The sequence below is a fragment of the Puntigrus tetrazona genome, chromosome 17 (genome assembly GCF_018831695.1).
Source record: "Puntigrus tetrazona isolate hp1 chromosome 17, ASM1883169v1, whole genome shotgun sequence".
Classification (NCBI taxonomy): domain Eukaryota; kingdom Metazoa; phylum Chordata; class Actinopteri; order Cypriniformes; family Cyprinidae; genus Puntigrus; species Puntigrus tetrazona.
Window position 1 is genome coordinate 11637194 of NC_056715.1, and position 26522 is coordinate 11663715.

Below are 26522 nucleotides of genomic sequence, written 5' to 3' on the forward strand. Positions count from 1 at the left end.
TTTCACAGCAGGGCTGACTGCTCGTGCTCAGCGGAGGAAACGGAATCGCGCATCTCGGAGATATGTACATGAACAACGCGAGTCCTGTCAATTTCCCCTGGAATATCTGAGTGCGTTCCTAGTGAATTAAAGGTAAGATCGCGCTTGCATTTGGTGTAATTGCATGACCTGATCTATAGTATATTAAATAGAAATGTATAGAAAAGTCTGCTGTTTCCATCCATACTCTAATTGCAGCACACCCCTACGAAAATGATCGCTACACTTTTTAGAGAATGACTGTATTTATTTTAAAGGAATAAAAGCTTTTTCGGTAAAAATCAATCACTGTTAAACAACTTTCAAACTTACAACTAATGTAACTTTTTGATTGAGAAACGAAATCACTGTATTTCACTGTAAAAAAAAAAAAAAAAAACTACTTGTATTAATACTTATGAAATGCAAAGAAAAAGCAATGTTATAGTTGTTATGCATTTCATAAGCATTTACTGAATACTTTTCGAGTAATTAATAGGCACTGTAAATGTTTTGAAGAGTTCCTGGCCATACTGTCATTAATCTGCAGTAGAGGATTTTATTAAATATTTTCTTCTGTCCGTCATATTACATGCTGACAATGATAACCTGTTGCACACTATTCCCTGTACAGTTAGATTTTTAAAATGATTGAAATGAATTATTATTTAAAAGCGTTTGTCATATACACTTACTAATAGCTGCTGAACGAATTGTGTATTTCTTCCTATTCTTATGCTCTGTTCATATTGTGAAAGAGTATGAAAGTTTAAATGTAAACTCTGTTTTGTTGGGTTTCCCTCCATTTCAAACTGTAGACAAAACAAACATTTTATCTCTTCACTCTTCTGTTCTTCAAGGACAAACGCTGCTGCTTGCTGCAGTGAGTTTCCTAAAAATAAATGTAAAAGCGCCACCATTTTTTATTGTACAATGCAATATTCAACAGATATAAGTAAAAAAGTATAGTGCAAATAAAAATTCATTAAGACAACCATTTTACAGCAATACTGAGCATTCTGTCTCATGCCATTGTGTTCGTGTGCAAATAAATTAACTTATACTAATATCCAAGTGGCAAAAGGATAACAATATTATAAGGAAATTCAACACTTACAGTGCAGTAAAGTTTGAGAGCTGAAACTAAAAATCAAATGTGATTGCATTAGGAAAAGTACCTTCACTCCCTCACATTTGTCTTATTAGTCTGACATATTGCCTTTAAACTATTCTTTAAGAATGATTTAGTTGCATTGTGCTTTTAGCTCATTGGTTACCCTGTTTGTTGGTAGTTTTTATTCATTTTATGTGCTATTTTTAGTGTATTGTCATTATTATTGTATAGAAAATTCTATGATATATAAAGGTTTTTTTAATACTCGATTGGTGATGTTAATCGTTTTTCTGATTTTCCACAAAAGCCCACCGGAAAGCATAAAAAACATGATGAGGAGATGATTTTGAATGTCCACCCCAAGTCTGTCAGTGGGCGGTATTATATAAAAAAAAACTTAGTATCTTACACATTCATCATTCGAATTAGTCACCATTTCACCAAAGTTACGAATTACCATGAGAGTGTGTTTCAAAAGCCAAAAACCACTGAGAAGAAAACAACCTCAGTCATTTGGACGGAGATAGCCTTTATTCCTCACAGGTCTTGTGACAAGAAAACAAAAGCCTTTTCAGACTCAGAAAGTACAAACTATCTGTCAAACTGAAGTGGTAATTATAGAAATGAGTAACAAGAGCCTCAGGTGTTGATCTGAACAAAGGGCATCTTGAAACTCAGAACTGACCACTTACTTCAGCTGTCAAGAGATGACATATATCTGTTATTAAGACACTGGACAGTGCGGTTTTTGGTGGGGACAGCTGGCGTTTGGGCTCTGTGAAGCAATGTTCACAACATCTAGGGCCAGGTGGTGTTTTCTGCACTTATCACTGTAGACGCCGTCCACTTCTTTAAACAGCTGTAATGAGAACTTATTTGGGACAGGTCCTCTGTGCATATCTTCATTTTTATTCGCTGATGTATGCTTCTTTCTGCTAAAAAACTAACTAATTATTCCTGCTGTATCCTTAAGACTGGACAAAAAGACCTGTCTGAATGCAACTGGCCATCCTTGAAATGTGATCTCTCGCAGGGGTGCAGAGGTCAAAGGCTAAAGGTGATGAGAAGAATGGAGCGGTGCTATCTGACTGCCCTTCTCAGCCTCTTTGTGTCCATTGAGCCTCTGGCTGGACCATGCCTGAGCACATCAAAGCACTACCCAAACATTGTTTGCCAGCCCTGACCTTTGGCCTGTTGCTATGCGGCAAGTTTCACGTAGAAGTGTGTGCGCCGGTAGAGAGACGCAGGCCCACGGAGACCTGCTGTGTCACCCACTGCCTGCTCAACAATAACGTTCAATAAGTTTCCCCTCTCCGTTTCCAGCTCTTCTACTGGTCGTCTGCTCGGTTTTATTGTATGTGTTGAGCATGGAATGACCCCAGCCCCCACTTACACATACAACACCCAAGGCTAAAAGTCTTTAAAGCCATCCACCCCCTTCCTCCATCCTCTTCAGAGGAGGAAAAAGTAGTGAAAGTGGCACTTTCTTTCAGTTTCAAATCTTCTCATGGCCATTTGTCCAAACGTCTGTAATTTGGTTTGCACCAATGTCGTTTTTACGTGCATCTCTTCACCTAGTCTCTTCACCTGACTTTGTGATCGTTAGAAAAGTGAAATTTGAGACCTTCAGGAAATATATAAAAAATGTAAGGATATGCAAAAAAAGCACAGTTACTATAGTTAAAATTTGTAAATTTAATCTATTAAAATAGCAAATAAAATATTATATTTATACACTGCCATTCAAAACTTTGGTGTCAGTAGGAATTTTTTTGTAAACAAAAGTCATATTTATTTAGATCAAAACTATATTTATATTAAGTACAATAATAGTAATATTTTTTTTAATAACAGCAATATTGTGAGATATTATTACAATTTAAAATAAAAGTTTTTATTCATTTGAAATTGTATTTTATTCCTGTGATGCCAAAGCTAAATTTTCTCTAGTCTTTAGTCCCTTAGAAATCATTGTTTTAAGGATTCTTTGATGAATAGAATGAGTTTTTTATAGAAATCTTTTGTAACACTATGAAAATTCTTACAAAACTCACGTTTTGATGTCCGGTGGTTGGCTTTTGTTAGGTCAGTAAACCTGCTGGCAGTTGGTGGGCCAGGGCTGCGTAAAATTGAGGAGACAAATGTGTCTCGGTTGTGATATTTTCTAGCAAATTCTTCATCATTTGAAGTGTAAGGAGCGTCAGAAAGATGCGTAGGTAAGTCAGACGCACAGAGGGAGATGGGATTGCCTGTAAAAGAGTAAGAGAGAAGGCCATAAACGGAGACACAATAGTTGGGTGATGTTATCCCGGGGGGGAGTCCGGGGAAGATGAAAGACCTCGTCACCTCCCTGTAAGGAAGCTCTGTCTGGGAGGATGGGGCTGTTGAGCGTCCTCACTGCTATCACGTCTTGCTCTTTTATCTCTTTGACTATCTGCAGAGCCTGTCTGCCTTAGCTTTCGTTTATTTAACTGCCTATTCTCCCCCTCAGCACAAAATGCTAATGTTTTTTTGGTCATGGCAGGGTTCCTGACTAGCTCAAAATGACCAAACAAATCAGAAAAGGTTGGTGTTTTGCCACGAGACCCCAGATACTCTGGCTAGCAATATTATGAGAGTGCGTGAATTTCACTTTCTGGTTATAAAAGTTTTATTGCTGGTAATGGCTGATGTTTATATGACATGTTTCTGGTCTTCTTCATTGTTTTAGAGTGTTGCCGTGTTGTGAATTCCCAGTGTGTGGGAAGAGTGTTGGGGCTGAGAGAAGGAACATATGGCAGAGAGCATTTAAAAGTGAGGGGATTATGTCCAAGGGGCTTTTTGCTGCCCTAGGGCTTTTTTCATTAGTGGCTTCAGTGCGCTGCCATTCACAGAGGTGGGTGTTCTATACCCCTATATGAAATAAAAACAGACGTTAAAGGAATAGTTCTTCCAAATTTGGAAATTCTGTTTTCATTCATGCTGTTTTAAAACTATAAGACTTTCTTTCTTTATTTCTAAGACAGAAACATAAAGGAAGTCCTTTTCCATGCAGTTTAAATGAATTGAGACCAAAGCTTCCAACTAATGCAACTAATCCAACTTATTATTTACTTGTAATCTCTTCCTGTGAACCGTTAACCATTGGGATTGAATCAAATCTGTGAACTGAGCTCATAGTAAATCGCATTTTCCATTGCTCTGCGAAATTTCACAGACAAAAAGGCGGTGATTTCGTACAAACTAGTGATGTGAAACAATTGATCGCGATTAATCACACACAAAATATGTGTATATTTATCATGTGTAATCTCTATATACACACATGTATGTATGTATATATATATATATATATATATATATATATATATATATATATATATATATATATATATATATATATATATTTCAGAAAAATATTTTATGGTTATATATTAAATATCTTATATTAAAAATATAATTTTTATTGATTTAAATATATTAATGTCAATACAAAATATATAGTGTATTTATATATACATAATATAATGTATTATGTTAAAAAAAAAAAACATTCATTTTGAATGCAATTAATCACAATTATTATTCTGACAGCACTTGTAGAAACCCACACACTTGTGAATTCCACATATAGATGAAAAAGTTCCCCATGCAGATTTTGTTAGTAAGCTGGTCACACAAATATTGCCTGGTTCACAAGCAGCTGTTTGTTTCGTAAGGGGCTTATATTAGAGCGATGCTTCATGCATCTCTACACTTTTGAAAATGCCTTTTTACCTTCAAAGTTTTTACATTTTTAGTCTCTACGATCTACTTTGGCTAAAAGCTTAAAATAATAATGACCGCATACGCCTTGATTCTCTCTAACTTTTTTCACTGTGTTCCTCACAAAACGTTCCGATGAAAAGAGTAAATCTATAAAAGGCATTTTTCAGCCTGTGAGGGCAGCCTTTTCCAGTTTCTAACTTTGTTTATTGATCGAGGTAGGTCATTCTCTCTCTCTCTCTCTCTCTCTCTCTCTCTCTCTCTCTCTCTCTCTCTTTCTCTCTCAGTCTGGGTCAGGACGCCCTGACACTGGCTCATGGTGACTTTATGAGGTTGCAAATTGGACACCCTACAAGAATCCTTTATTTTTTTTCTTCCTCTAGGGGAAACTGGAAACTGTTGTAAATGATTTGAGCTTGGTCTTGTTCTGTGGTAATCATATTTACTGACCATGGAGGTTGATTGCCTGATGAGTCACTGACATCAAATCAGCTTATATGAGCTGACTTCAGGCTCCAGAGTCAGAGTGGCATGTTTGTGCACAGTCAAAATCACGTCCTCAAATAACCTCTACTACGTAAGTAATAGTAATGATACTACTAAGTAATAGCAATCATTTATTTTGTTAATGTAGTATGTAATATGACCCCCTTTTTCCATTGGTCTCACAATGAAATATGATTAATTAACTTTTGTTTGTTTTTCTAAAAAAAAAAAAAAAGATCAACAATATTAGAAGTACCAGACAAATATATTTATAATTAAATATATATATTTTTTAATGTAAAAATTACCATTTACTATACATTTAATTTGTGTATATACATTTTAAAGAAATAATGTACCTTTGATGGCTATAAACACTTTTAATAGAGAATGCTTACAGTGCAAAACATTACTCGTTTGCTTATAAATGACAAGAGCATTTTAATTTGGTTAAATCGCATTTCTTTTTTAATTTTTCTAAACAAACGATCTTCCTTCTTTTACAGGTCATGGGGAATTCATATACAGGACACCTTCAGAGCACACGGTTTGAGGAGGTGCTGCACAACTCCATAGAGGCGTCACTGCGCTCCAACACAGTGGTGCCTAGACCTGTGTTCTCTCAGCTGTACCTGGAAGCAGAGCAAAGGCCTTACTCTCATGATGGTGAGCTTTTACTCTGCTTTCTGAGTATGCTATATGTCCCCTAACCGTACATGTGGTTGACATCATTAAAAAATACAAGTTGGTCCATGTGTATTTAAATATTATTTATTTGAATAGGCCTATATTTTTACTATTAATTTTGTTATTGTTTAAATTGGTTTGTTTTTAAATAATTGCTTGCAGGTCGAGGGGATGAGGATGACGATGAAGAGGATGGCTCAGATTCAAACAGCCCTCCGATCCCATATCAGATGAAGCCTCCACCAGAGGGATCCTGTACTACAGATGGTTAGATCATATGAGCCATAACAACAGATAAATATTGACTATTTTAGCAGTAATGATGTGATTCAGTACGGTCTTAAAGTCCATGTGCCCTTGTGCATTTCAGGGTTCTGTCAGGCAGGCAAAGACCTTCGGCTCTCGTCCATGGCCACCGAGTCTTTGGAAGTCCCTCCTGGGTTTCTGCTCATCGGAGCAAAATCTCCCAGCGTGCCTGATCACATTCTGGTGTGTGCGGTGGACCTGCGCTTTCTCCCCGATGAATGTGGACGTAATGCACTTTTAGGTAAGACGTGCTGAACCTGATGCACCAGTATTTTAATTCCCGCATTACAAAAAAGATAGGTAGAAAATGGCAAAGCTCTGATTTGGGTCAGGGTACCCCAACCTCAAGAGACCACATTTTCCTATTTGTCAGAGGGACATTTGTGGGTCTTCAGTATGGGTTTCAATGACCCTCATATAAGAAGTTTAATAGAAAGACAGTTAGAGAAAAAAACACGTATGCATGGCATTGCTAGATGGTTGCCTGGCTGTTACTAGGGTATTCTGTAGTTGCTAAGTGGTTAATAGGCAAGGCAAGGCAAGGCAAGTTTATTTATATAGCACATTTCATACACAATGGTAATTCAAAGTGCTTTACAAAAGAGGAAATAAAATAATTGCAAGATTTAAATAACAATAAAAGAAATTAAAATAAAATAAAAACACTGATTTAAGATAAATTGAATTAAAAGCAAAAAGAGATTGATTTAAAACAGTTTAAAATAAAAGAAGCAAAGTAGCACAGTTCGGACGCAGCACAGTGCTCATTCTGTAAATGCACAACTAAACAGATGAGTTTTGAGTCTGGATTTAAAAGTGACTAATGTTTCAGCACATCTGATCTCTTCAGGAAGCTGGTTCCAGATGCGAGCAGCATAATAACTAAAAGCAGATTCTCCTTGTTTGGTGTGAACCTTTGGTATTTCTAACTGACTTGATCCTAGTGATCTGAGTGGTCTGTTGGGTGTATAAATAGTGATCATATCTGCAGTGTATTTAGGTCCTAGTCCATTGAGTGATTTATAAACGAGTAAAAGTGCTTTAAAATCAATTCTAAATGTCACTGGAAGCCAGTGTAAGGACCTGAGGACTGGTGTGATGTGCTCTGATTTTCTGGTTCGAGTCAGGATCCTGGCAGCAGCGTTCTGGATGAGCTGCAGCTGTCTGATGGTCTTTTTGGGAAGGCCAGTGAGGAGACCATTACAATAGTCCACCCTGCTGGTGATGAAGGCATGGACTAGTTTCTCCAGGTCTTGCCTGGGCACAAAGCATCTTATTCTTGCAATATTTTTTAGGTGATAGTACGCTGATTTAGTCACTGCTTTGACATGACAGCTGAAACTAAGGTCGGTCTCTAGAATCACACCAAGATTCTTGACTTGCCTTTTGATTGTTTGACCCCTTGAGTCAAGGTATGCATTCACCTTGTGAACTTCATCTTTATTTCCAAATGCAATGACCTCAGTTTTCTCCTTGTTTAACTGAAGAAAATTTTGGCACATCCAACTGTTGATTTCATCAATGCATTGGCAGAGTGAGTCAATGGGGCTGTAGTCATTTGGTGATAAGGCTAGGTAGATCTGCGTGTCGTCAGCATAGCTGTGATAGGCAATTTGATTCTTTCTCATTATTTGACTTAGTGGGAGCATATACAGGCTAAACAAGAGCGGCGCAAGAATTGAGCCTTGTGGGACTCCACATGTCATGGACGTCCACTTAGACCTATGCTCTCCTATACTCACATAATAACCCCTCCCCTCTAAATATGACCTAATAGGGAGTTCTAGGTAGTTACTAAGGCATATGTAGAGGGTTGTAGAGTAAAAATATATTTTTTTTCATTACTTATTGATACTTAAACATCTAAAGCGGTCCCAGTACTCTTTATTCACAGAATCGATACACTGATATCCGCTGCTCTCTCTCTGGCAGCCAGTTCATACACACTAAGCACACACCAAAAAATGGTACCAAATATCAATATTTTACATGGTATCGTATCGAACGTCCAGGAATTCCAGGATCATGACAGCATTAGTTGTTACAATGTTCTTGTGCTTGTTAAAGTGTTGTTGTTGGTTTGCTAGACAGACATTGTAATTGAAGGAGGAAGAGACAGACTGATATATTTTTGCTGTGCAGTTTCTAGATCCTTTAAAGTGGTTTCTAAGCAGTGTGTTATTGTGCCAGGGTATTATGAATAGTTACTAAAGCGTTATGAGTGAGTGCTAGAGACATTTGACATTTGTCACAGCCGCATCAAACTTGGGTTTGCTTAATAACTTGTTAAAGACATAGTTCAACCAAAAAGAAAACTTTTATCATAATTTACTCACCCTAGTAGTAACTAACTAGTACCAGTGACATGTATAGTTTGATTCACAAACGCATATGAAACACCAGCTACCAGTTGTTTGCAGCATTGTGTTCTTTTCTCAGCCTTGATAATAACACTACAAGTTGTCATAGGAGATTACTTCGATCACGGAAATTGTGCGTTTACATTTCATCTCTGTTATTTACGAAACCCATGACAGAACAAAAACTGCTCAGATCAATAAGTCCTCCCTTCACCTGCTGTTGGCGTTTGTAAATGTTGTGAATAAAGTTTGTGGTGCCGAAGTAAATTGCAACCAGGAAAATTGGCCCTTTAGGAACGAACATGCTAGCTAGTTCCTAGAAGTGCGAAAGCCTCTTTTGGCAGCAATGCCATAAAAATATACAGAGCTACTGCAGGAACAGAAGTTCAACGACAACATTCCAAAGATGGCTCCGGGCTTGATTCTCTGGTGCATAAAGTTTATTGCAGCAGTCTCTGCCAACACAAAATAGCAAGAGACCTAGAGAGAGGTATGAATGGGAATGCCCTACGCACGGAGCCAGTTCCAGGGTCAGGGTACCCCAATCTCATGGGACCACATCTTCATTTGTAAGAGAGACATTTTGAACTCTTTAATTTAGGTTTCTATTTGCCTCAACTCAGCTCAGCTCAGCACCCTCGCCCCCGGTGATGGTTTGTGGCTATGGAAACCAGCTTAACTGGTTCCTTTCTGTACTTTGTATCTATTTTAGATAACTGTTCTTGGTCTTCAAGGAATGTAGACAACATCTGGGTGCTCAAAGATATACATAAAAAAGCAGATATTCACTGCATGTCTTGTCTGTTGTAGGTTTCTCAGGGACCTGCATGGGCTGCGGAGAGAAGGGCTTCCGCTACTTCACTGAGTTTGCCAATCACATCAACCTGAAGCTCACCATACAGCCTAAGAAGCAGAAGCACTTAAAATACCACCTGGTCAGAAATGCACAGGGCATTCTGGTCAAGGGACCACCAATCTGCTGGAAAGGAATAGGTAAGACTGCATAGATAGATAAGATTTCATACGAATACGTGTCCTACTTTACAAGCGTACAGCATCAGCGATGATTCTGTGGTGGAATATTGACAAATAGGGACTAGCAGGAAGGTTAACTTGACCCTGTTCAGCATCCTGGGTCAGCCTGACCCATTCAGCAGTGCTTGCCTTCTCAGACTGACAGTCCAGATGGCCAGCATGCCTAGTTTAGCTCACTGCTACCATGGAGACACATCAACATTGGGCGGAAGAGCTTTGGCAGTGTATGCGCATATTTAGAGAGCATTACATATTCCACAAAAGAAAATGCTTCCAAATGATAAACAATCAAAATAACAGCCAGCAGAGTGAGCATTTAAAGTGCAACTGCAGCATATGTTAATAAACAAAATATTAACTTTTACTTAGGTGTTGTGGACACTAAGAGCGTTCAGCTTGTCTTGATAGTTCTTATGTCATCTGGTGAAATATTTTTTAATGTCAGTCTATTTTTTCAGCTTAATTTGCCAAGCAAAAATATTCAGTGTTCGATGTTTATGCTGAGGATTGTTTTACGGCGGTTTATGGTTTATTTTTTTTTCTGCATGTCATGTGCAGGAAGCCGAATGAGACAAGCAGCTGCTGTGCCAGAGGAACAATCAGGACATGGACCCACTGACTTGCTTCCCAATTCAGGACACACGGCCTTAAACACAATTAACCATGCAGGTAGGAAACACAAGCGTTAAGAATCGGTTTTAAAGATTTTAACAGTTACTTTCTTGTTACTAAATTCAGTGCAATGAATATTCACGCTTTTCAAGTATAGAATCTCTTTTGTAATTAAACTGATATATGATTATCCTGTCCCCGTCGCACAGATCTAAACACCCATCTCCATATATCTGAGGGTTCCCCTCCCTTAACCAATGGCAGTCATGTTCCTGGACCCCAGCAGCCTCCAGCACAGCCTGGAATAGTGGCCAATGGTCCTGGAAGGCCCACAGTAATAGGTAATCCTGCTCTTAAGCAGTCGCTACAATATTTTGCACTGTTCCCAGAGAACCAATTTCTCCCTTGGGCCGTTTTCCTGGTGGCAAGCTGCTTGCCACAACGTCTGGTGAATGGAGGATGCTGTGTTTAGAGCTATTGCGTTTTTTGTTTTAGACACTAGGATCTAACCTAATCTAGAGATCCTAGAACTAAAACCATTCCTAGTCCCTGTGGTGCGAACACGCTAAAAAACAAGAACTTCAGCCAGGAGTTCCAGGAACTAAGAAAAGGTTCCTCCAGTGCACCTACTATTCACTCTACTACTATTCACTTTATATTATAGCTTGGATCAGAGAAAACGGAAACCTCAGTTTACAGGGGCTGTCCCTAAACGAATCCCCCTTCTAGACTTCACACCTCCAGTGAAAGAGAGCTCCCCTTTTGAAATGTTTAAATGCTTTAAAAAGAGACAGCTGTATTGTCTAGGCCCTTTCCTCCTCCTCTTTTGTTGTCGGTGTCTGTCATTATTCAGCATTTGGGGCTGTAAAAGATCCCTCTCTTTTCTTTCAGCACTCTCAGACTATCACCTCCATAAAGTGCTGCTGTAAAGTCTCTTCCCTTCTCTCTCCTGCTCTCTGTCTGTGTTGTAAAACGTGAGACTTCCTTCCTGATGCTTTGGTTTTCATTAGGACTTAACACATCGCCCCTTCTTTTCTGTTTCTCTTTGCATATCAAGGGACACATGCACTCACGTTTACAGTCTGGTTAATGTATAACATAATAATCACCTCCTATGACACCAAAACCTGCTTTTAAAGTGATTTTACATTTTATTGTTTTTGGATTTACAATTAAGAAAAAAGGAAGGTTTTGCAGGGTGAATTTTGAGCGTGTTTTACAGTGTTATAAAACAGAATAAATACATGGATGGATGAATCTTCACTGCAACTGCTCTGTTAATCCTATTGACCAGTTGTGCTGCTTTTCAAGGCTCCATGGCAAATTCTGGGCCCCCCAAAAAGAGGCACAAAGGATGGTCCCCAGAATCCTCTGCTCCTACAGAAGTGACGCCCAGACCAACTCCCAACAACACATCTAATGGCATTAAATCAGGTAGACACACTCTTATCTCCAATGACGTACAAACCACTATGCTCACTGCATTTTGAATGAATCTGTCCCTTCTTAATAATGTTGAATGTAGGATTTAGGGACTTTAGAGGCTTAACCCGTAGTGGGGGTTGGCGGGGGTGGATGTTTCCTAAAGTGCACTGTAAGAATATTAAAAGATCAGTGGGTTTCATTTAAAACGCAGTATTTTGGCTTCTACATTTTCAACATATTATTCACCATTGATTCTGTTAGATAATATTAAGTTGTTGTTATAATGTTTTTTTTTCATTAAATTAGCATTTATTGTTAATATATGTATGATATAATACATAATACACGCAGCATTGGGAGGCCTTATGGCTAGGAGGTTTAAGAAAATAATCCAAAACCCCACAGCAATATATATGAGTGCCAAAAATGTGATGTGACCTGACTTCAGCAAAGAGGCCTTTATAATTACAGGTATGTTTGCTTTTCATTAAACCTGAACAGTGTGTTCTTCTGATTTTCTCTGGAGAACACTGAGCAAACTCAAAAAAGCACCATTATTTAGAAATAACGGGTGACTCATCAGGTCTTACAATAACAAGAAGGTTTCAAGTATAACTTAAGACAGTGGTTCCCAACCTTTTGTCCCCTACATACTTATTTGCTAATGTCAAATTGATATGAAATACAATCCATTTACAGTTTATTGTTTTGTTGTTTTAACGTAAATATTTTAGATTTTATTTATTATTGTTTGTTTCTTCTGGTACGGTTTTTCCATGTCTGCAGTATTATGTTTTACATTTTAAGGAGCTTGTTTTGAGGATTCTGTCTCCTACCCAAAGCAGATCGGTTTGCTTTATCTTTCTGATATGCTTTATCTGGCAATCCTTCACCTGGAGCTTTCACACTTGTGTGAGGGAACAGTTCAGAAGAGAGTGGAGGAAAATAAGCACATGTTTGCAGACTGAACAGCAGCTACAGTTAATGCCAAAGGGTTATAAGGGAGTTATTTAAAAACAAAAGTAGTTTGAATTTCACACATCTTGTAAATTGTATGTTATTTTGAACAAAGAGATGTATTATTGTGACTGCTTTTGGGGACAGTGGTTATTAATAACATGTGTGTGTGTGCACTTCGGCTACTTCCTAATATATCAGCTATTATAATGTGAGTGTGGATATGTTTGTCCTCAGTGGATACTGGGGCATCTGGGTGTTTGTCTAAGGGGTCCTCGCCGCCTCTTGCTCCTGGGGAGTCTGTCACAGTGCCTGATCACCTACTCCACACTTGTGGATTACGACCGGTCATTTTTAAAGGTAAAAACTCAATATTAACGGCGACAAAGACATGTATTTCCAATAATAATTCTCTTAAAAATATTTACAAAATGACAGTGTAAAATAAACATTAATTTCGTTGTGTGCTTTAAATAGTAAGAATGTTTACAGACTTTTAGAGATAACACAAAATTATAGGATCAACTTGATACGTGTCTGTTTTGTCTACCATAAAACGTGAAAAGTGCCTGATAGTGGTTCCCACCACTTTATCTTGGGCCAGCTGTTCAGTTGTGTGTTTTTGTCTGTAGGACACGGGACACTGCCACATTTGTGTGGGAACCTCGGGGACGTGCTGGTGAGTGGCCTGCTGCAGAAATGCTATCGCAATTCCCAGAACCTCCCCCGAGTCTACGAGCAGTACGGCACCGCTCCTATTCAACCCATCTCCGCTGAGATGCTCATCCTGCTGACTGTCTACTATCTAGTGCAGCTCGGTGAGAACAGTAGTATTTCATGCACCTTCCACAAAGTCTTAAACCCAACAGTAAACATTTTAATGTCAGAGACCTTAATTATGACAAGTCCCTACTTACAATATAAAGACAACTATATTTCCATGTAAAGATTCATTTGTACTGTTTAAGAAAAAAATTAAGCACAATATATGGATGTTATTTCCAAAATAAATAACTGCCCTTTTTATTGTCCCAGTGCACTTGTACAATAGTACTTCTTTGCTTTATGCACATGAATTGCTTGCATCGGTGTTGTTAAATATTAGATGAAAACCTTTCCTATATTTTAGATTTTGGTGTAATGAAATGACATACTAAAACTTAAATAAATATGAATTAAATCTAAATAGAAAAAATGCTCAAAAAAATGGAAAATATAAAAAAAGCTAATTCAATATGAAAAACATATTTAATAAATAATAATAAAATAACACTGGCTTGAAGTTAAAAACTACAGCAATTTAAAAAAAAAAAAAAAATTTAAATTCAGTCTTAAACATTATCACATCAAACATTTCATATCTGATGTTTAACACTTTAACCATAACAATGATAAAAAAATGCATGATTAATAAAAAATTAAATAAATACATTTACAGCCATCTTGGCACCCCCTTGAGCCTTGAGTCCACAAACCAAGACTATGTTTAAAATAAAATATTAATACTTAATTTCTTATTTTATATTATATACTATAAAATGTCTTCAATTCATTATTTGTGTCTGAACAGTTTGTGTAAGTGTATTTACCTATCATGTTGCAACAGCACCTGACCAGGCTCCTCTGATGGAAGACTTGGAGCAGATCTTCATGCGTTCCTGGCGTGAGTCACACCTGACTGAGATCCGGCAGTATCAGCAGACGCATGCACAGTTTCCACCTCCGCTCCCCTGCCTCGCACAGCCCCTCACTCCCTCTCAGCTCCCCTGGCTGGCCAAACTGGCCACCAGCTCATGCGGGGAAGGAGTTCTGGTGCTGGACACGGCGCCCTCTCTAGCTGAAGCGCTCGAGGACACCTTCCACAGACTAGTGGATGGCAGATTGAGTCAGACCAATTACGTGGTGATCATCTGCATGAACAGAAGCCAGGAAATAGAGTCATGTGTGGTGGTGACAGGTAGATGCACAGTATATCTATATCATATTGGCTGTATCATTTTCTAGGTATGCATATTAGATTAGATTTATTTGTTTATTTGTTTACTTATTTATGTTCTTTTCACCTAGTTTTACATTTAGACTACCTTTGCCATAAACTAATCCTCACTTTAAGTTCAGCTTTCAAAACCAATAATAATTTAATAAGACTGTTAAATGTAAGGTTAAAAGCTACAGCTGTCAACATAATTTATCTAATTATTTTAAAAAGCAGTAATAATTTTTTTAGTTTACATACTATGTGTAGACTGTTTATTTACTGTGTATATATAAATATACATATATTATATATTTTGAAAATATTTACATGTATATACATTTCTACATTTATATATTTATATATATATATATATATATATATATATATATATATATATATATATATATATATATATATATATAATATAAACATAGCATATTTTTGTTAACTATATAAATGCATGTGCTTGTATTTATATATGCATAATAAATGCATAATAAATATACACAGTGCACACTCATATATATAAAAAAAACTTTATTTTGGATGCAATTAATTAATTATAATTTGAAAGAACTTTGACGCAAAATTTTATGTTAATATTACAAAATCCATGTTATCATGCAGGGAAGCACCAGACTCGTGCTTTAGCTGAGAGTCTTCTTTCTCCAAGTGATTGTGTGAGAGAGATCATACATGAACTGTCTTCTGGGATGGCAGCAGAGTTGGGGTCCTATTTTAGTTCTCTGGGTCCAGGTAAGGTTTCTTTTTTAACACATGGATCTCTCTGCTGCAGTTTCCCCCGTACAGAGTTTAAGTGCATTTCTCTACCACTTATCAGATGGAGATGTGGAGGCCTTGCTGGAGAAAGCCAGTCCTGAGAACCCTACCCAGTTTTCTAGCATAGAACAATCAGGAGACAGTCCTAAGGCCAAGTGTGGGGGTGAGGCTGACTTGTGCGTTAAAATGTATCCAAGTATGAAGTTAATGAGTAATATTCATTGAGCATAAGGTGTGTTAACACTTCATTTTTTTTAACAGAGTACTCCGTAGAGTGGCACGAGATTCGGCCCATACAGCTTGCCGTGGCTCGGAAGTTGCTCTCGCATGTTTGTGCCATCGCTGATTCTAGCACACAGAACCTGGACCTTGGTTCCTTCGACAAGGTTGAGTTCTTAATCTGCGTTCCGCCTTCAGAGGTCACTTTTCATCAAGTCGTCCTTCACCTGTGGAACTCAGGTAGAGTACTGCGACTCAGTACCCATTAGACACTTCTACAGTATACTTCCTGTATTCAATTAAACTTAAGTAAATTAAGTAAATAAGTAAACAAAAATCAGTGACCTATAAGAAACTTGTAAATTGGCCCACATTGTTTATAAACACTTACAAACGCATAAGTGTTGTTCAAGTCTAACAGTTGTAAACGTTTGACTACACAAATAAGTTATATATACTGTTACTGTTAAATTTTTCCTGTATAAAATAAATGCATACAGTATATACTATGACATCATAATACAAATATTATTAAGCATAATTTAAGTATATTTTTAATTAATATTCTACTGTATCATTAATCTACTTTTTGTTCAAAAGAAGTATACTAACAGTACACCTGAAAAAAGTCTTGTACTTTTTTGTGAATAAGCTGTATTTTATGTTGCATTATTATTATTGCAGATAGATCTCACTTCCTGCTGTTGTATTTCCAGGGGTGTTAAGGGAGTTAGGACTGGACCAAGACTGCTTGTCACAGAAGGAAGCTGAGCAGTACGTGGTGAAGCTGAACCAGAGCGCAATGGGGAAAATCAACAGCCTCATTCAGAAATCCAAGATGAACCCTTACACACTCTTCATACTCGTGCACGATCACGCACACTGGGACATCAGCAGGCATGTGACCTCCTATAATACTCTTTTAAGCCTCCTCTTTGCTTGGCTGTTGGTGGAGCTATCTCTTATTCTTCTGACAGTGGGCAGTGCAGTGGAGGAGACTCCAGCTTGGGACTAGTGGACGGTCTGTTGAACTGCAGGCAGATTCGAGATGCTCCCAACATCCTGACGCTCCACGTGACTTCGTTCCCCTTCACCTTGCAGACGCAGTACACACGAATCAGCCCTTACAATGAAATCCACTGGCCTTCTGGATTCAACAATGTATGATTACCGCATTCTATCTATTTAAAACAGCTCCTGGAGACTGATATCTTGAAATCACATGACTTTACATTTTGTCCATCTGTTTTTGCACAACTAGGACGTGGATCTTTACCACGAGAAGACCAAGTACTTCGGTGTGTCCGAGCTGCTGGAGACGACCCGCTCTGGAAGTGGCCTTCCTCTGCTACGATACGACAGTTCATTTGAGAGCATGGCTGCTGCTCTGGAAGAGAGGTTTGTTTTCAGTAAATCAACATTTCTGAAGGATGCCAAACTTTAGCAGCTTGACAAATCTCTTCATGTTTCCGCCTCAGGTTCCCAAAACTACACAGTGCAGTGATTCGCACCCATGTGCTGATCCAGCATTACTCTCTGGCCCTGATGGCTACAGCGGGCGGCCAGGCTTTACAGGCTCTGCAGAAGCACATCTCAGTGGAGACGCTAGAGATGGTGCAGTGCCTTCTCAACACATCCCAACAGTGTCCGAGCCGTCACGGGCACATGCTGCTCCTGAGGATCCCGTCCCCAGCTCTTGCTGCCTTTGCTCATCAGCGCCTCTGCCATGTCCGGAACAGACTGGGCCTCCACAAACAGTTTGAGGTCATCCTAGGAGATGCATGCTCTGCTCTCACTGTAGAAAAACACTTTTTGGACCAACTGAGGGTATTTACTTTTAATCTATAATTTTTTTTTAATTATTGAAATAAATTGCATTTATTTGTGTGTCCATTTTCTTCTTTCCATCCCTAAATCGTAGATCCTTTTGCTTTTTATATATCTCCAGGTATGGCTGAAAATCTTGGACCCAGACTGGGCTCCCCGGACATATCTAGAGCTGGAGGCTTTGCCTTGTATCCTCATCTTAACCGGCATGGATCCACTTGGAGAGTCTTTACCCAGGTAAAAATGACTTGACTTGAATGAGCTTGATGCAGAACGCTTGTTAAATTTTAGATATTACAAGCATCCAGTGCTTATTTGCTTTATTGCATTTTATATATTTAAAGTTTTATTCTTTTATTTTTTGCCTATTTTAATAACAATATTAAACTATGCATGTGTACGTATTAACCTGGAAAAGTCAGAGAAATTAATACAACTTTAAATGTTTTTATAAATATTAGAAAATATTTTTAAATGTCTGTGTATTATGCAAAACTTTAGTAGTTGAAAAATTCATGGAAATTCCTTGGTCAAATAGATCTTAAAACAGCTTTACTTTCATGGTTCATGCTCAGGCTTACCATGTTCTTCCTCTGTCCTCAGATCTCTGAAGTACTGTGACCTGCGTGTTATCAGCTGCTGGTCTCTACAGCGCACCGCTCTCGAGCAGGAGCTGGGATTGGCCGCGTACCTGCTGAAAACAAAACAAGATGGGCAGCATGGGCCCCTTGCGCGCTGTGACCTGTCTGAGAGTGACCCTGAAAAACTAAGCAGCACTGACAACGAGGATGAGGAGGTTGTAGTGGATGGTCAGTATCGCAAAACCAGAAAACATGATGTATTTACTAAACCGAGAATAAACCATTTTATTTTAGTTTTATTTATAAGCGAACACTGGAAAGACTTTGAAGTGGTCCATGACTGCCTCAAACCTTCAGATAGTCAGAGACTAAGAATGCTGAGCTATTAGTCAGCTCAGCCTCAAGCCGTCTGTGTTTTAACACAGTCTTCAACACAGCTTTTGGGAGGAAAAGGATTCTCTCCCGAGACTCCAGCATCTCCTCGTTATCCTCCAACACCTCATGTAAGGAAGTAAGAGGAAATGGAGATTACCAACCTCAATGACTGCATGATCGTATAGGTAGAACTGTTTCTTCTTTCAGGGACATTTCCAAAAATCCAAACCACAATGAATCAATAAATATCAAAATCCGTAACTTTTTAAAACTCATTTAAAATTAAAGGATAACTTTGCCAGTTTTCAACCAGCCTTGTATTACTTCAGTATATGGAAATGAACAATGTGTAATCTTTTTTCATGTTACCTGCACCCAGATAAACATGTTTAGTTGTCGGCAAAAGTTGTCCTTTAATTGTAAGGTTGTTGGTTAAAATCATGTCTAACAAAAGTGCTTGTAATTCTTTGAGCAAATGTAAGTTGTGACATCATTCTTTCAATATCATTTTTTTATATAATACTGATTAAATAAACTTTTATCCTGAAAATTTGCTTTAATACTAATAAAGCATGAAAACCGTGTCTGTTTTGGGATTGGTACTTGGGACATTGAAGTGGGGATTTGCTTACAGAAAGGTTTCCAAAACTGGTGAATTCACAGGTTTTAGAAGCCTTCTCTCACACTGACCTTACCTCTCTCTGGTGGTCTATAGTAAACAACGATCTCCCTAAACTGGGTAACCACCAGGCCTCCCCAGCTGGCTCTCAGCACCCTCAGTCTGACTGGACTCCTCTGGATCCAGACAAGCAGCCCAACCAGAGGCGGCAGTCCAAATCCACCTCATCTGGCTCTTCGTCCACACGGGCCTCTCCTCTACGGCAGAGCTGCTCCTGGGCACGCAATCTCAGCCGCCCACCTGTAGTGCTGCTCCCTAAAGCCGTCTACGACCTCATCACCACAGTGGATACCAGTGGCCTGCCCAAGTCTACTTCCTTCCTCCCTCACTCTTCGGTAGAGTGGGCCAGCTCCTTTAGACCCCTCCTCAGCAAAATGATGACCTGCACCGAGCAGTCGCTGTACTATCGCCAGTGGACGATGCCCAAACCCCACCACATGGATAACAGTAACCGAGCTGAAGGACGCACCGATAACTTCCACCCACGAAAGCTGCTGCTAAGTGGGCCCCACAGGTAAACAAACATCTGAAATGCTGGATACCACTGACACTATTTGGCTGGTGGGGTAAAATGGAATTTGTTGGTTGTGTTCAGGTGGGAAAGACTGGGGCATATCTGCAGTTTCTGGGTATTCTGTCTCGCATGCTGATCAGGCTGATGGAGGTGGACATCTACGATGAGGAGGACATCAACTGCAGTGAGTATTATACCGCAAACCTTATATTATGTCTTATGTTAAAGGTACAGTATGGATGTTTTTACATAAAAATACCATGTTTGCAGATATGTAGGAAACATAGGAAGTTAACATACTTGTTTATCTGAAAAACAATGCTACAGTCAGTTATGCGTTCAGTGTCAGAATGCCTGGATCTGTTTTGGTCCGTGTAACCTGTCCACCTCCAGTTTAATAGTATTTTGGCACCCCAGGTTGCCAGTTTAACGGGGAGATGGCATTTATTTTCAGTCATAGAAGCTGAAAAAACTCTCCAATATTTTGAACTGTAATGTCAAGTCAGCATACAGCACCTTTAGGCATCAATTCTCACTGCTAGCTAGTTGCTTATTAGCATGCATATTACTACCATACTTATAAAGCACATATTAATGCCTTATTCAGCATGACCATAGCTCAGATACCTTAATCATACCCAATACCTAAAATGCCTTACTAACTATTAATAATCAGCAAACTTGAAAGGAATTTATTGAGCCAAAAGTTTTAGTTAATAGTGAAAATTGGTGTGGGCTGACATATAATGTCTTAAATGTTAAAATATTCAGTCCATTAAATTTACTGCACGTACTGATCTTCTTTGGTAACATGTCTTCACATGACGCAAATTGACAGGTCAGAATTGAATTTTAAAATGTAATTTCCTGTCTTCCTGTTTCCTTTGTACATTTGCATATGCATGAAAAGAACCATCTCGTGAGAGTCATTGGTTTAGGATTCAGAGTAAACTGCATTGCTATGTTTTTGTTTGTTTGTTTTTTTTCACTAAAAGAACAGACTCATAATATTCATTGGTTCAGGACTCATGCTACTCTAGTGCTGTATCTGTTAAATGATTAATACCTTTTTCTGCAGATTGCGAGAAAGATTTGGCGCGATATCATCAGCCCATTGCATTGTGGCCCAATACAGACACTGTACGAGGTATGCCCTTTGATTACACCATCCATGATCCTAAATACGAGGACATCAGCACTATCTACTCCCCAGACTTCACTTCAAATTCAAATGGTGAGACCAACAAGATTATTACATATGGTTTAGTGGAGCCATACTATAGTAGTTCTGGCTATTTTAATAGGTTAGTATTATTGATTATTGTTTTTTATTTACTGTATTAGATGGAAACTCCAGAAGGCAGGAAGATGTGTATCTACACAGGCGAACGGCACGGATAAAACTCTCTAAATATGCAGCTTACAACACATACCATCACTGTGAGCAGTGTCACCAGTATATGGGTTTCAATCCGCAGTATCAGGTGAGCCCTAGTACAACTTATTACACAGTGCTCTTGAAGACTTGAATCTGACTGGTCAATGGTAGCACTGAGATTCTGAAAGAGTAATCTATATCATTATGTGTGTTTTGTTTTGACTCTATTTTGGGATGTTGATTATCTGTTTGCAGCTGTACGAGTCCACTCTGCATGCTTTTACCTTCTCTCACCTTCTACTGGGAGAGGAAATCCAGCTCTACTTCATCATTCCCAAATCCAAGGAGCATCACTTCTCCTTCAGCCAATCAGGAGGCCAGTTGGAGAGCATGAGGCTGCCCCTTACTTCCGATTGGGTACGAACCAGCAGTCAATTATTAAAGGCCAAATGTGAATGATGACAATTACATGTTCACTTAATACTTACAGCATAATAGCAGCTACTGTCTTCCAAAAGGGTTTATTTAACTTAGCTTGACAACTAATGGTAGATGTAATGTTTGCAGAATCCTGATGCCATCAGGAGCCCAATATTCACACCCACCACTGGTCGTCATGAGCATGGCTTGTTTAATCTGTATCATGCCATGGAAGGAGCCGCCCATCTGCACATTCTAGTGATTAAAGAGTACGAAATGGCCGTTTACAAGAAATACTGGCCCAACCATATAATGCTTGTCCTACCCACTATCTTTAATGGAGCTGGAATAGGTAACCATAAAGAGATTATCAAATTGATCTATTGATGCTGATGTCAGTGAGGTCTTTAATAAAGTTGCCCTCTCTCCCACTTATTCAGGAGCAGCTCATTTTCTGATTAAAGAGCTGTCTTATCATAATCTGGAGTTAGAGCGGAGCCGGAGAGTGGAGCATGGCAGCAGGCCACAAGACGTCTGGCCCTTCATCATCCTCGCAGACGATTCTTGCGTAATGTGGAACAGTGTTGATGTTGATCCAAAAAGGTGCTTCATTTTGTGTGCTGCAGTTTTTACCTAAATCTTCTAAAAAGGTGCATTGATATAAAAACAATAACAAAAACCTTAATTAACTACAAAATTTCAAATAAAGTGAAAAGTATATTATCCAGTTATCACAAAAGACTGACATTGGTCAGGAAATGTAGGAACAGAGTTTTAGTATTGGTCCATCCCTGTTTTTGCCCAGCTGTTTTAAGTAGAGTATTTGTATGTTTTTCAGCGGTACCACAGGGACAGAAAGAAATGTGTCCTTGAAACAGGTTCTTCAGCACATGGAGTCTTCTCCGGATATTACTCAATATGGCTTATGCGGGATGAGGAAGTGGTCCAGTCGTGGAGGTGGGGCCGGACGGCAGAAAGAGCCCTTCTCGCGTGGACACCTACATGACTTCCTGCTACTTAACGTGGATCTCACACAGAATGTGCAGTACAACCAGAACCGGTGAGTTTCTAGAAAGTCCTGCAACTTTGCTCTTTTTTTTCCTCCGTTTTTGTCTAAATATTCACACCTCACTCTCTCCACAATAGTTTCACATGTGATGATGTGGACTTCAACCTGCGTGCCCACAGTGCAGGCCTCCTCATCTGCAGGTTTAACAACTTCAGCGTGATGAAGAAGCAAATCGCCATTGGTGGATATGGAACCTTCATCATCAAGACTAAGGCAAGTTCCTGACCAGCGTCTAAAACTGTATTGATGTTTTACACTGTAGATCTGTAATAACAATCATATTCCAAGCAACTACTGAAACAACGGTTCTTGCGAATTCTCCACAGATGACCGATGTCCCCACCACAATCCAGCCTACTCAGTACATCTGTGCTCCAGACAGCAAGCACCTGTTTCTGGCCACACCAGCTCAGCTACTGCTGGAGAAATACCTCCAGCACACCAGCCATCGCCTCTTTCCCCTCAGCGCTCAAAACTACAGCCACCCAGTCCTCTCTGTCGACTGCTACCTGAACCTCGGCCCAGAGGTACTTTAACAGACCATTAATACCTTAATTCCATAGTAGACTTATGTAGGGATGAACAGTTTATTAAAATAAAGCTGTATCTCAATAACTGCAATTTAATTAAAGAAGATGCATTGCATGTTTCAGAGAGAATCATGAAGCTGTGCATGTGCTGGCATTGATGATTTGTAATGTGCATTTGGGAACGCAACTTTGCAAATAAACCAACTGTTGTCGACAAAAGTGAAGCTGTTTAAGGGCTACCTGCAGTATTCTGCCAAAATAAAAGCTTGTTGGTTTAAGAATTAAGACTATAATTTTTGTTGTTACAATTATTGCATTTCTACTTAATTTGTTGTTGTTTTTTTGTTTTTACTGTGAAATATTAAAATAGTACCATATTTTTTATTTACACATTAGTAATTGATTTCAAGCTAAACTGTGCAGCCCTAAAAAGAAGCACTACTCATTTAGTAGTTGTTGTTATTATTATTGTATTTATTTTTACTTTTTATTTCATTTGAAATGAGTCAACTTACTGAACTCAACTGAATTCAGTTTGCATTTATTTATTTATAAAATAAAATAAAAATCTTGCAGCCCTGCATTGGTGGAACTGGATTGTAATACCATGGTACTTAAAGAAACCTTAAAGTGTACCTGTGCTACTGTGCGACCTGTCCTCCATATTTTCATGTGATTCTAAATAGTGTTCTTGTTTTGCTGTCTGTTCCCAGGTGACTGTTTGCTTTGTCAGCTCCAGACCTCACTCCATTAACTTCAGCACTACTGGTCTGCTCTTCAGTGGCCTCCTCTTATACTTCTGTGATTCCTTTGTGACTCCTGGGTTCCTCAAAAAGTTCCAGTTCCTGAAAGGTAAAGACCAGGGAGATAAATAATATATCAAGCTATCTGTTTATTTACCACATGATAACAAGAAGTGCTTGCTCTTTTTTTTGCTCCAGGAGCGACTCTGTGTGTTATCTGTCCTAACCGCAGCTCTCTGCGTCAGACTGTAGTCCGGCTGGAACTGGAAGAGGAGTGGAGGTTTCGTCTCAGCGATGAGTTTCAGACCGCCAATGCTAAAGAGGACCAGCCTCTATTTTTCCTTACAGGAAAACACATATGACTCTCAAAACCTGAAGACTGTCACAACTGTCCTGTCTGTATATAACATTAGCTCTGTATATAATGCACAAGATGTGCTGTAAATTTGATGCTTGTATGCTGTTGTTGTTTCTCTCTCTCTCTCTCTCTCTCGTTTTAAGATCATACAGGAAATGTTATTACATATGGATGCACCATCAAAACCAGATGAACTCACACCTGTTTAAAATGTATTTATTTACCGTGACATTCTATGTTTTTATCTTTTTTGTGTTTTGTTTGGTGTTTTAATTTTTCTGTGACAGCCAGATCTTTTAACGTAAGCTTAATGCACAGCAGTGTTAAGAGAACAGATTGAAGTATTTTGTAGAAAAGAGTATTTTTGTAGCTGTGTTTGGCGTGCTCTGTAATGAGTGTGGATGAGGGTGTAATGTCAATAAAGTACTTATGTCATATATTTCAAATCTCTACAGTCTCCCTCATCATTGCGTTGCTGTTCCTAACGCTGTACCCCTGTATGAACACTAGAGGGCAGCCGCAGAACAATCACGTTTTACCGCCTAAAAAAAAGTTCAATCAAACAATGAAAAAATAAATAATAATAATCGTTCCGCTATACATTTTAATAAAGTTAAATTACCTTAAAGTTAATTTACCTTTTTATTGAAAATCATTAGGATACTAAGTAAAGATTCCATGAAGATATTTTGTACCTAAATGTCCTACCTAAATGTTTTTTTTTTTTTAAAGGAAATTTTAAAGGTTATTTTCTCAACACACACACACACACACACACACACACACACACACACACACACACACACACACACACACATATATATATATATATATATATATATATATATATATATATATATATATATATATATAAGACATATATTAAGACATTTATTATTTCAATACAGCTGAATGTTATGATTTATAATAGTCTATTTACCTAGCCGCCTGTTTATTAAATATGACCAGCAGAGGGCTTAAACCTCACAGTTGCTGCTAGCATTATATGAGTAAACTAGTGGCTCCAAGTGCTTTCAGCTTGAACAACCAGTTGTTCAACAAACTGAATTTATTGATAGTAATATTTTAATAAATTCAGTTTCTATGACGACCCATCTTCTCAGCATCATGCTCATACTCTGTAGAGCAGGATAGGGGCGTTAATTACCTGCTTATCATACGTAGCATGTTCTCAAGGCATGTTATGTAACAGTTAACAGCATGTACTATTCATCATTCTGTTCATAAGGCATCAATGTGTCACTCAAAATGTTTACAGCGGCCACGGCATGTGTCATGTTTCTGTGGATCCTGGAGTTACGACCATTCACAAACGTGACAGCAGCTTGCAGTTAAAATCATCGGTGTCACCCACATATATCTTTCGATCATAAATCATTTGAAAATTAATCCACTGTAGGATACTGAGTACAATCTTTGAGCTGAGCTTAATTGAAATATTACTCATCATATTTCTATTGCGCTCTATGGGATGAGATATTTAACATTGAATACAGCATATTTGTGCTAGCCACCTTTCATTTTCAGCCATTCAAATGTTATACAATTGACTAAGAGCATGCAGGCAGTCGCTGACATGTGTATGAATGTTTATGCCATCTTCTCTGAAGCAAGTAGAAACCGTGACTCGTGTTGCAAGTGTACATTCTGGCCGTCTCTGATGGGGTAAGGCCCCTCCTGAAACGACATGTGACAGGATCTGATGGGTCCCTGGAACTGCAACATGCACAGCTTAAAAATAGCCTTATTATTATCAGGCTCACAGTTGTTGCCACCTAACTGGAACTTGATGTCTTTTTAATAACTTTACTTTAAGTCATTTTATCCTGCTGCAGGACCAGATTCAGTAATAAGCATTTTATTAAAAGTGCACTAAAATTAAGGATTTCCAATAGGATTACATTTATTTATTTTCTTAAAAATTAAAAACTGTCTTATTGTAATCTTTAATTTTTGCCCAAACATCTTAGAAAAAATAAAGTTTCCAAGACTATTTTAAAGCATTTTAAAGATTTTTTATATAGATTTATTTGTATTACCCAGACTAAGATTTTCAATGTTAAAATATAAAAATCCATCCTAATTATATATTTAATTTTCAAAACTAATAAGTTTAAGCCAACTTAAACCAACTTATTATTTTTATTTTTTGTATGAAAATGGTTTACTTTTCCTTCATTTACAATGAAGTATAAGTAACAACTTTTTCCCTAAAAATTTCTGAAGAGTTAAAATCATGCTTAAAAAATAAATAAATAAATCACACCAACCAAATAAAAATCTTTTACAGGCACAAGGTAGCGAGA

At 38.3% G+C, this 26522-nt stretch overlaps 1 protein-coding gene across 1 annotated transcript; it reads left to right on the forward strand.

Moving 5' to 3' along the window:
- Window positions 1-24613, forward strand: greb1 (growth regulating estrogen receptor binding 1). Its single transcript, XM_043262339.1, has 32 exons — window positions 1-132; window positions 5869-6028; window positions 6212-6316; window positions 6420-6596; window positions 9526-9708; window positions 10309-10419; window positions 10572-10703; window positions 11674-11796; window positions 12982-13104; window positions 13377-13562; window positions 14351-14701; window positions 15350-15478; window positions 15564-15665; window positions 15764-15961; window positions 16438-16618; window positions 16699-16882; window positions 16983-17119; window positions 17200-17548; window positions 17670-17785; window positions 18152-18357; window positions 19220-19691; window positions 19772-19881; window positions 20776-20931; window positions 21042-21181; window positions 21331-21492; window positions 21643-21847; window positions 21936-22098; window positions 22334-22555; window positions 22642-22777; window positions 22891-23091; window positions 23808-23946; window positions 24036-24613. The coding sequence occupies exons 2-32, from the start codon at window positions 5872-5874 to the stop codon at window positions 24197-24199; spliced, it is 5520 nt and encodes a 1839-aa protein (XP_043118274.1). The 5' UTR covers window positions 1-132; window positions 5869-5871; the 3' UTR covers window positions 24200-24613.
- Window positions 24614-26522: the final 1909 nt, after the last annotated feature.